The 12,858-nt window shown below is 48.5% G+C and overlaps 1 protein-coding gene across 1 annotated transcript; it reads left to right on the top strand.

Annotated features, from left to right (window-relative positions):
• Positions 1 to 303: 303 nt before the first annotated feature.
• LOC121860467 (location of vulva defective 1-like) lies at positions 304 to 9,464 on the top strand (the record flags this gene model as incomplete). The annotated part of the gene is made up of 2 exons (XM_042357626.1): positions 304 to 354; positions 8,211 to 9,464. Coding segments are annotated over 2 exons (1,305 nt in total), but the record flags the coding sequence as incomplete, so codon positions are not given.
• Positions 9,465 to 12,858: the final 3,394 nt, after the last annotated feature.

Here is a 12,858-nt window from a genome sequence, read left to right as displayed (position 1 = left end):
CACCACCTCTTGTGCCACCACCACCTCTTGTACCACCACCACCACCTCTTGTGCCACCACCTCTTGTACCACCGCCACCACCTCTTGTGCCACCACCACCACCACCTGTTGTACCACCACCATCTTTGCCACCACACCACCTCTTGTACCCACCACCTTGTGCCACCACCACCACCACCTCTTGTACCACCACCACCACCACCACCACCACCACCACCTCTTACCGCCACCACCACCTCTTGTGCCACCACCACCACCACCTCTTGTGCCACCACCACCACCACCACCACCACCACCACCACCACCACCACCACCTCTTGTACCACCACCACCTCTTGTGCCACCACCACCACCACCGCCACCACCTCTTGTACCACCACCACCTCTTGTGCCACCACCACCACCACCCACCACCACTTGTGCCACCACCACCTCTTGTGCCACCACCACCACCACCACCTCTTGTACCACCCCCACCACCTCTTGCCACCACCACCACCACCTCTTGTGCCCCACCACCACCTCTTGTACCACCACCACCACCACCTCTTGTACCCACCACCACCACCACCACCACCTCTTGTACCACCCACCACCTGTACCACCACCACCACCACCAACACCACCACCACCTCTTGTACCACCACCTCTTGTACCACCACCCTACCTCTTGTACCACCACCACCACCTGATTCACCACCACCACCTCTTGTACCACCACCACCACCACTCTTGTACCACCACCACCTCTTGTACCACCACCACCACCACCTCTTGTACCCACCACCACCACCTCTTGTACCACCACCGCACTCTGTACCACCACCACCTCTGTACCACACCACCACCACCACCACACCACCTTGTACCACCACACCACCTCTTGCACAACCACCTCTTGTACCACCACCACCCTCTTGTACCACCACCACCACCTCTTGCACCACCACCACCACCTCTTGTACCACCACCACCACCTCTGTGCCACCACCACCACCACCTCACCACCACCACCACCTCTTGTACCACCACCACCACCACCTCTTGTACCACCACCACCACCACCTCTTGTACCACCACCACCACCTCTTGTTGTACCACCACCACCACCTCTTGTACCACCACCACCACCTCTTGTGCCCCCCAGGCAGTTAATGGTTTAATCATCAGGTCAGGTGTAATAAGTTGACGTGCTTGACTGCTACTTGTCGTCCAGTTAGGTTAGTTAGGTTGATAAATATAAACACCCCTTCCCCAGGTTCAACACCCCTCTCACCTCCTCCCCCCTCCCTCTCCTCCTCCCTCCCTCTCCTCTCCTCCCTCCTTATTCCTCCCTGACACCAGTACCTTGAACATATTAAACCCTTGATTATAAGATTCTCTACCTACTGTTTGGCTCTGTTGTCTGTTAAATAAGTTCTGTTAAATGGGTTCTGTTGTCTGTTAAATGGGTTCTTTGTTAAATTTCTGTTTTCGTAATGGTTCTGTTGTCTGTTAAATGGGTTCTGTGTCTGTTAATGGTTCTGTTGTCTTAAATGGGTTCTGTGGTCTGTTAAATGGGTTCTGTTGTCTGTTAAATGGGTTCTGTGTCTGTTAAATGGGTTCTGTTGTCTGTTAAATGGGTTTGTGGTCTGTTAAATGGGTTCTGTTTGTTAAATGGTTCTGTGGTCTGTTAAATGGGTTCTGTTGTCTGTTAAATATGTTCTGTTGTCTGTTAAATGGGTTCTGTTGTCTGTTAAATGGGTTCTGTTGTCTGTTAAATATGTTCTGTTGTCTTGTTAAATGGGTTCTGTTGTCTGTTAAATAGGTTCTGTTGTTCGTTAAAATGTTCTGTTGTCTGTTAAATGGGTTCTGTTGTCTGTTAAATATGTTCTGTTGTCTGTTAAATGGGTTCTGTTGTCTGTTAAGTGGGTTCTGTTGTCTGTTAAATGGGTTCTGTTGTCTGTTAAATATGTTCTGTTGTCTGTTAAATGGGTTCTGTTGTCTGTTAAATTTTTGGTCTGTTAAATGGGTTCTGTTGTCTGTTAAATGGGTTCTGTGGTCTGTTAAATGGGTTCTGTTGTCTGTTAAATATGTTCTGTTGTCTGTTAAATGGGTTCTGTTGTCTGTTAAATGGGTTCTGTTGTCTGTTAATATGTTCTGTTGTCTGTTAAATGGGTTCTGTTGTCTGTTAAATGGGTTCTGTTGTCTGTTAAATATGTTCTGTTGTCTGTTAAATGGGTTCTGTTGTCTGTTAAATGGGTTCTGTTGTCTGTTAAATATGTTCTGTTGTCCGTTAAATGGGTTCTGTTGTCTGTTAAATGGGTTCTGTTGTTTGTTAAATATGTTCTGTTGTCTGTTAAATGGGTTCTGTTGTCTGTTAAATGGGTTCTGTTGTTCGTTAAATGGGTTCTGTTGTCTGTTAAATATGTTCTGTTGTCTGTTAAATGGGTTCTGTTGTCTGTTAAAATGTTCTTGTCTGTTAAATGGGTTCTGTTGTGTTAAATATTCTGTTGTGTTTGTTTCTTAAATGGTTCTGTTGTCTGTTAAATGGGTTCTGTTGTCTGTTAAATATGTTCTGTTGTATGTTAAATGGTTCTGTTGTCTGTTAAATGTTCTGTTGTCCGTTAAATGGTTCTGTTGTCCGTTAAATGGGTTCTTTGTCTGTTAAATGGTTTTGTGTCTGTTAAATGGTTCTGTTGTCGTATATGTTCTGTTGTCGTTAAATATGTTCTGTTGTCGTTAAATGGTTCTGTGTTAAATGGGTTCTGTTGTCTGTTAAATATGTTCTGTTGTCTGTTAAATGGGTTCTGTTGTCTGTTAAATGGGTTCTGTTGTCTGTTAAATGTCTGAAGTTCTGTTGTCTGTTAAATATTCTGTGTTTAAATGGTTCTGTTGTCTGTTAAATGGGTTCTGTTGTCTGTTAAATGGGTTCTGTTGTCTGTTAAATGGGTTCTGTTGTCTGTTAAATGGGTTCTGTTGTCTGTTAAATGGGTTCTGTGGTCTGTTAAATGGGTTCTGTTGTTTGTTAAATGGTTCTGTTGTCTGTTAAATGGTTCTGTTGTCTGTTAAATGGGTCCTGTGTTTAGGCTCGTGAGGGAGAGCCCTTACACACACACACACAAACACACACACCACACACACACACCACACACACACACACAACAAACACACACACACACAACACACACACACACACACACAAACACACACACACACAACACACACACACACAACACACACACAACACACACACACACACACACAACACACACAACACACACACACACACCTGGCTGTATGAGGATGAATGGCCGATGATTTGTGTTTGTTTTTAGAACTGTCACGTATAGGACAGGTGTTTGTATGTGTATGACAGGTGTTTGTATGTGTATGACAGGTGTTTGTATGTGTTATGACAGGTGTTTGTATGTGTATGACAGGTGTTTGTATGTGTATGACAGGTGTTTGTATGTGTATGACAGGTGTTTGTATGTGTATGACAGGTGTTTGTATGTATGACAGGTGTTTGTATGTGTATGACAGGTGATGTGTATGACAGTGTTTGTATGTATGACAGGTGTTTGTATGTGTATGACAGGTGTTTGTATGTTTATGACAGGTGTTTGTATGTGTATGACAGGTGTTTGTATGTGTATGACAGGTGTTTTGTATGTGTATGATCAGGTGTTTGTATGTGTATGACAGGTTTTTGTATGTGTATGACAGGTGTTTGTATGTGTATGACAGGTGTTTGTATGTGTATGACAGGTGTTTATTTGTATATGACAGTGTTTGTATGTGTATGACAGGTGTTTGTATGTGTATGACAGGTGTTTGTATGTGTATGACAGGTGTTTGTATGTTATGACAGGTGTTTGTATGTGTATGACAGGTGTTTGTATGTGTATGACAGGTGTTTGTATGTATGTAACAGGTGTTTGTATGTGTATGACAGGTTTTTGTATGTGTATGATGAGTGTTTGTATGTGTATGACAGGTGTTTGTATGTGTATGACAGGTGTTTGTATGTTAACAGGTGTTTGTATGTATGAGTTTTGTATGTGTATGACAGGTTTTTGTATGTGTATGACAGGTGTTTTTATGGGTATTTGTATGTATGACAGGTGTTTGTATGTGTATGACAGGTGTTTGTATATTATGACAGGTGTTTGTATGTGTATGACAGGTGTTTGTATGTTTATGACAGAGTGTTTGTATGTGTATGACAGGTGTTTGTATGTGTGACAGGTGTTTGTATTTATGACAGGTAGTATTGACAGGTTTTTGTATGTGTGTAACAGGTGCTATGTATATGACAGGTGTTTGTATGTGTATGACAGATGTGTATATCTTATACAGGTGTTTGTATGTTTATGACAGGTGTTTGTATATTTAACCGTGTTTGTATATACGACAGGTGTTTGTATACTATACAGGTGTTTGTATGTGTAACAGTTTTGTTGTATACCACAGTTTTTATATTTATGACAGGTTTTGTATGTACTGACAGGTGTTTTATGTGTATGACAGAGTGTTTTATATGTATGACAGGTGTTTGTATATTGTATGACAGGTGTTTAGCATGTTTATGACATTTTGTATGTGTATGACAGGTGTTTGTATATGTAATGACAGGTTTTTGTATGTGTATGACAGGTATTTTGTATGAGCCATGACAGGTGTTTGTATATGTGACAGGTGTTTTTTATCGTCATGTGACAGATGTTTTTTTGTGTATGTATACGTGTCACTGTGACAGTGTTTGGGTGTCACGTGTAATGAATATTTAGGTGTCACCTTTGACGTGTCCACCGTGTTGTAGACCACCGTGTTGTAGGCCACCGTGTTGTAAGCCGCCGTGTTGTGAACCACCGTGTTGTAGACCACCGTGTTGTAGGCCACCGTGTTGTAGGCCAATGTGTTGTACACCACCGTGTTGGTAGACCAATGCGTTGTAGGCCACCGTGTTGTAGACCACCGTGTTGTAGACCACCGTGTTGTAGACCACCGTGTTGTAGACCACCGTGTTGTAGACCACCGTGTTGGCATGAACCACCGTGTTGTAGACCACCGTGTTGTAGACCACCACCGTCGCAGGCCACCGTGTTGTAGGCCACCGTGTTGTGAAGCCACCGTGTTGGCCAGAGTGTTGTAGGCCGCCGTGTTGTGAGCCGCCGTGTTGTAGGCCCGTGTGTGTGGCCACCGTGTTGTAGGCCACCGTGTTGTAGGCCCACCGTGTTGTGAGCCACCGTGTTGTAGGCCACCGTGTTGTAGGCTTAGACCACCGTGTTGTAGACCTCCGTGTTGTAGGCCACCGTGTTGTGAGACCACCGTGTTGTAGGCCACCGTCATTACGGGCCGCACGTCTTCGCGGAACCACCATGTGGCACCGTGTTGTGAACCTGCGTTTGTAGACCACCGTGTTGTAGACCACCGTGTTGTAGACCACCGTGTTGTAGGCCACCGTGTTGTAGGCCACCGTGTTGTGCCACCATGGCCACCGTGTTGTAGGCCACCGTGTTGTAGGCCGCCGTGTTGTAGGCCGCCGTGTTGTAAGCCACCGTGTGTTGTAGCACCGTGTTGTGACCACCGTGTTGTAGGCCACCGTGTTGTAGGCCACCGTGTTGTAGACCACCGTGTTGTAGACCACCGTGTTGTGGTGTGGAGCCACCGTGTTGTGAGACCACCGTGTTGTAGACCACCGTGTTGTTTGTAGACCACCGTGTTGTAGACCACCGTGTTGTAGGCCACCGTGTTGTAGACCACCGTGTTGCAGGCCACCGTGTTGTAGGCCGCCGTGTTGTAGACCACCGTGTTGTAGGCCACCGTGTTGTAGACCACCGTGTTGTAGGCCACCGTGTTGTAGACCACCGTGTTGTAGGCCACCGTGTTGTGAACCACCGTGTGTGTGGCCACCGTGTTGTAGGCCGTGTTGTAGACCACCGTGTTGTAGGCCGCCGTGTTGTAGGCCGCCGTGTTGTAGACCACCGTGTTGTAGGCCATCGTGTTGTAGGCCACCGTGTTGTAGGCCACCGTGTTGTAGGCCACCGTGTTTGTAGACCACCGTGTTGTAGGCCGCCGTGTTGTAGGCCACCGGTAGACCACCGTGTTGTAGGCCACCGTGTTGTAGACCACCGTGTTGTAGGCCACCGTGTTGTAGACCACCGTGTTGTAGACCACCGTGTTGCCAGACCACCGTGTTATGTTGTAGACCACCGTGTTGCTGAGAGCCACCGTGTTGTAGATGAACCACCGTGTTGTAGGCCACCGTGTTGTAGGCCACCGTGTTGTAGGTGCCGCCGTGTTGTAGAGACCACCGTGTTGTAGGTATCCACCGTGTTGTAGACCAGGCCACCCCACCGTGTTAGCAGAGCCACCGTCATTGCGTTACCGTGTTGTGAGCCACCGTGTTGTAGAGCCACCGTGTTGGTGAACCACCGTGTTGTAGGTGTTGTAGGCCACCGTGTTGTAGACCGTGTTGTGAACCACCGTGTTGTAGGCCGCCGTGTTGTAGGCCACCGTGTTGTGAACCACCGTGTTGTACCGTGTTGTACCACCGTGTTGTACCGTGTTGTAGGCCACGCCGTGTTGTAGACCACCGTGTTGTAGGTGTTGTAGACCACCGTGTGTGAACCACCCGTGTCGCCTGTGTTGGCACCACCGTGTTGTAGGCCACCGTGTTGTAGACCACCGTGTTGTAGACCACCGCCACCGTGTTGTAGGCCACCGAGGCCACCGTGTTGTAGACCACCGTGTTGTAGGCCACCGTGTTGTAGTGTTGTAGACCACCGTGTTGTAGACCACCGTGTTGTAGGCCACCGTGTTGTAGGCCACCGTGTTGTAGACCACCGTGTTGTGGTGGCCACCGTGTTGTAGGCCACCGTGTTGTAGAGCCACCGTGTTGTAGACCACCGTGTTGTAGACCACCGTGTTGTAGACCACCGTGTTGTGGCCGTATTTGCTGAGCCGTGTTGTAGACCGTGTTGTGTAGCCCCGCCGTGTTGCTGTAGGCCACCACCGTGTTGTAGACCACCGTGTTGTAGGCATGTTGGGGAAGCCACCGTGTTGTAGGCCACCGTGTTGTAGACCACCGTGTTGTAGGCCACCGTGTTGTAGACCACCGTGTTGTAGACCACCGTGTTGTAGACCACCGTGTTGTAGGCCGTGTTGTAGGCCGCCGTGTTGTAGGCCGCCGTGTTGTAACCACCGTGTTGTAGACCACCGTGTTGTAGTTGTAGACCACCTGTGCCGTGTTGTAGGCCACCACCGTGTTGTGAGACCACCAATACCGTGTTGTAGGCCACCGTGTTGTAGCCCACCGTGTTGTGGAGCCGCCGTGTTGTGGTAGACCACCGTGTTGTAGACCACCGTGTTGTAGACCACCGTGTTGTAGGCCGCCGTGTTGTAGACCACCGTGTTGTGACCACCGTGTTGTGACCACCGTGTTAGAAGACCACCGTGTTGTGTGCCGCCGTGTTGTAGGACCACCGTGTTGTGGTAGACCACCGTGTTGTAGGCCGCCGTGTTGTAGGCCACCGTGTTGTGGTAAGACCACCGTGTTGTAGACCACCGTGTTGTAGACCACCGTGTTGTAGACCACCGTTGTAGACCGTGTTGTAGAACACCGTGTTGTAGACCACCGTGTTGTAGGCCGCCGTGTTGTAGACCACCGTGTTGTAGACCGCCGTGTTGTAGGCCACCGTGTTGTAGGCCACCGTGTTGTAGGCCACCGTGTTGTAGACCACCGTGTTAGACTGTTCTGCACGTGGTAAGGTTTCTTGTGGTTAACTTTTGTTATGTCATGTTCCCTCCCGTGAGATGTGTTAACTACCGTACCTCCTGGCAGTAACAAGGTCAACAGCCGTAATAAATGACCTCCAATCACTACCTCGACGGTAATGTTGGATGCTGATCTAATAGGTCTGTTTTTTCAGTTGTAACAATGATGACGCGTTGGTGTTACTTCATTGTTATTGTGACGGCTCCTGTGTTTTACCAAGACTGAGAGTTATGTTTTTTTTATTTTTTTATTTTTTTATTTATTTTTATTATTTATTGGGCACTCCCCTACAGCCTTGTGTAAGGTGAAGCGTTTACAGGGCCCAACAGGGAAGCATGCTAGGTTCATGCTTGCCTTATGTCTCATGAGTGTTGTTGTTCAGATGTTATGTTTTTTGAGTATTTGGATGTTTATGTTTGGCTGATGATGTTATTGTTGTTGTGTTTCAGGGAAGAGTGTGCTATACGGCGGCGTGGAGGTGGTGCACACCGACCAGGGTCCGGTGAGCGGCCTCCACTGTGTGGACCACCACACCTCCACCCCCACCACCACTACCGCCTCCACCACCTCCCCGACGCTTACGCCCTCCACCCCCACCACCACCACCGCCACCACCACCACCTCCAGCGGTACCATCAGTGGAGGGGGCACGTCAGTCATCAGCAGCAGCAGTACAACAGCGTGGGTGAGCAGCAGCGGGAGCAGCAGTAACAGCAGTAACAGCAGCGGGGGTCCCGGTAATAAGGCGTCGCCACTCTCCCTCACCTCGCTCAAGGCTGCCTGGAGGAACCTCACCAGTCTAGGGCTGGGGTCGTCCCGCCTGCCGCACCTCGAGCGACCCGACGTGGGTGTGAGTGAGCCTCACGACTACCGGTATACTCACTTCCCCAACAAGCGTCACCACAAGGAGACCGCCTTTGACGAGACTCACATACACCTCACCCCCACCTCCCGCACCTACACCCACCCCCACCGTAGTCCCGTCCCACCCCCGCCCCACGCCCACACCCCGCCCCCCCGCCCGCAGGTGCCCGAGGCCACCCTCACGCTCGCCAAGTGCCTTAGGAAACACAGGGAGAAGCAGCAGGCCAGGGCACTAACTCGTAAGTCAAAGTCAGACAATGCTCTACAAAAGATCGGTGTTCATTTAAAATCTCACTCGGACCAGAACCTGCACAAAGTGTGGCTAAATAGTGTTAATAGTGGTAGTGTGAGCTGTAGTAGTAACAGCAGCAAGAGTAACTCAGTGTTTAGTACTGTTCAGCTGTCGGGCGGGAGTGGTGACAGCTGCGGCAGTAGTAGCAGCAGCTGCAGGAGACACCACCGCTCTAAGTCCCTGGAGCGGCACCAGGGCGCCCGCGTCCACCCGCTCCCGCCCCTCGCCCACCACCGCCACACACGCTCCCTCGAGAGGAACCACAAGTTCACCGTTGACCTCAGGTCCCTCTACCCCAGTAAGGACGAGCCTCCGGAGCACCAGGCACCTCCGCCCCCCAGCCTCACGCCGACGCACGTGCCGTGGGCGCCGGATGCCGTGGAGGGCGTGAGCGTGCACGGCCAGCAGCAGCAACAGGTGTGGCTGGGCGGCATGGAGGGGGGACACGCGACCGGCGGCGGGGGGTCCTTCATCAACAAGCCCGCCAGGGGCTGGCTACACCCTGACCACCAACTGGCGGACGACGGCATCTGTTACGGCGTCAGGGTACGTGTACCACCACTGTACCACCATCACTGTAACACTACCACTGTAACACTACTACCATCACTGTAACACTACTACTGTAACACTACTACCATCACTGTACCACCATCACTGTACCACTACCACTGTAACACTACTACCATCACTGTAACACTACTACCATCACTGTAACACTACCACCATCACTGTACCACCAAAACTGTACCACTACCACTGTAACACTACTACCATCACTGTAACACTACTACCATCACTGTAACACTACTACCATCACTGTACCACCATCACTGTACCACTACCACTGTAACACTACTACCAACAAAACACTACTACCATCACTGTAACACTACCACCATCACTGTACCACCATCACTAAAAATTTCACTACCACTGTAACACTACTACCATCACTGTAACACTACTACCATCACTGTAACACTACTACCATCACTGTACCACCATCACCGTACCACCAACACTGCAAATACCATCACTGTAGCATCACCATCACGTAAATTCAATTATACTGTACCACCATCACTGTACCACTACCACTGTAACACTACTACCATCACTGTAACACCAATACCATCAATACCGTAACACTACCACCATCACTGTACCACCATCACTGTACCACCACTGTACCACTACCATAACTGTACCGCCATCACTGTACCACCATCACTGTAACACTACCACCATCACTGTACCACTACCACCATCACTGTATCAATACCACCATCACTGAATAACTACCACCATCACGGTAACACTACCACCATCACTGTAACACTACCACCATCACTGTATAACTACCATCATCACTGTACCACTACCACCATCACTGGAACACCACCACCATCACTGTAACACTACTACCATCACTGTATCAATACCACCATCACTGTACCACCACCACCATCACTGTACCACTACCACCATCACAATACCACCATCACTGTAACACCACCACCATACCACTTCCATCACTATAACACTACCACTACAATACCATCACATCACTGTAACACCATCACCATACCAATACCATCACTATAACACTACCACCACAATACCACCATCACTGTAACACCCCATCACCATACCACTACCACCACTATAACACTACCACCACCAATACCACCATCACTGTAAATAACAATCATCACCATACCACTCAATACCATCACTATAAATTATTCATTACCACCACAATGTACCACCATCACCGTAATACCATCACGATACCACTACCATCACTATAACACTACCACCAATACCACCATCACCACAACCATCACCATACCAATACCATCACTATAACAATACCTCTCAATACCACCATCAGACTGTAACAACACCATCACCATACCACTACCATCACTCTTCATAAACACTACCACCCACAATACCACCATCATCACACAACCATCACCATACCACTACGAATACCATGCGTAACACTAACACTGCCAATAATAATACCACCACTGTAACAATCATCACCATACCACTACCATCACTATAACACTACCACTCACAATACCACCATCACTGTAACACCATCACCATACCATTACCATCACTATAACACTACCACTCACAATACCACCATCACTGCAACACCATCACCATACCACTACCATCACTATAACACTACCACTCACAATACCACCATCACTGTAACACCATCACCATACCACTACCATCACTATAACACTACCACTCACAATACCACCATCACTGTAACACCATCACCATACCACTACCATCACTATAACACTACCACTCACAATACCACCATCACTGTAACACCACCACCATCACCATACCACTACCATCACTATAACACTACCACTCACAATACCACCATCACTCAAACAACCATCACCATACCACTCCACCAAACAACACCCCCCTACCACCACTACCACACTTGTTGACCAATACATACAACCACGTAATCATGGTGGTGTGGTTGATGATGTTTGAGGTACATTATTGTTTGCAGTAGTACTAGTAAGGCCGCGCCACCCGCTACCATTACAATATTATGTGTTTACCTTTAGAGTCGCTTGTTTACGTCTCTTGTCCCGTTATTGACTCCTTTAACACACACACACGTATTCCCTCTCTGTTCATCATCAGGAAGTGAACAACTATGTAAGGTTGTGTGGATGGTGACAACCTAACCTAACCTAACCAGTGTTACCTTGGGACCCTGTTTACTGTTTCTGTGGAGGAACATCGCTTTGTGTTCTCTATTGGTGTTGATGTGGCTTCAACACTCTCTTCCACCCAGAATACTAACTATAAGCTGTAACTTCCTCACCTCAAGTTATGGTACAGTACCTTCCACTAATTGGTCTTGAAGGACGGATGGTTTATTAGTAAGGTCAGTCCTGGGAGAAGTGTGGGCCTCTTCTGTATGGTAGGTGTACAGTAAGGTTAAAGCTTGGTGTTAGTCGTTAACCATGAGGCCGGCGTATGAACCTGACGAGCCACCAGAGGCGAGCCACCAGCCACCCACAGCTTGATGAACTAGGGTAGCCGTGGACACAAACCAGCTACCCTTAAGACAGGTGACGAGCGCTGTACCCACTCAGCCACCGCACGCCCTGCCTCAATAGGTAATATAAGAAGGTAGTGGGGTGTTAGTCTCCTGTGGGTGTGTAGAACATATGCCGAAGGTAATCTGACGGAGTAGCTTCCCTGGGCCAGTACTCCTGTTGTTGCTGCCCCCTCACGTGTCCCTCATGACTTGTTGGTGACCTTTGACCCCTAGGAAGTGACCAAAACTACGCCTGTTTCTAGATATAGTTCTGCCAATGGTCACCTTAATTCCTCTCAATATGGACGGGAAACCAGAGAGGCCTGGAGTGTGAGGTCAAGTTAATGGTCTACCAAGTTAAGAATGAGTTGGCCTCAAGACCGACGATTTATTGTTGATATGATGAAACAGGAAACACTGTCTTCTTGATTAGTTCTCCACACTGCCACCAGATGGTAAATATTACATCACTGGTGGGTGGCATGGTAGGGTGGGCTGGGCAGCGTGGTGGGGGGTGGCCGTGGGTGGTGGTGGTCTAAACGGTGAGTGATGATGAGTAAACCTTTAGAAAAATTAGTGAAATTATAATTCAAGTGGTAGGAAATGATAGAAAGCGAGCTTCCTTCTTGTATAGTGTGTTAGAAATTTGTGTCATGGTTTGGTGTGTCTGTCAGTACAGGCACTAGACTTGTCCCTACCCTATCCCCATATGAGTGTTTTAAGACATATTTCATATTCCGCCAAACCTTTGGCAGTGCTGGTCTAGGGAGGTTGTCTGTTGCTTACATGCGTGTGGTCAGGGGTGGTATGGAATATGATTTGGTAACTATGACCGTAACT

Source organism: Homarus americanus, unplaced genomic scaffold (assembly GCF_018991925.1).
Source record: "Homarus americanus isolate GMGI-L3 unplaced genomic scaffold, GMGI_Hamer_2.0 scaffold3188, whole genome shotgun sequence".
Taxonomy (NCBI): Eukaryota; Metazoa; Arthropoda; class Malacostraca; order Decapoda; family Nephropidae; genus Homarus; species Homarus americanus.
Note: the sequence above shows the minus strand (reverse complement) of the source record. Positions and strands in the feature narration are given on the sequence as shown.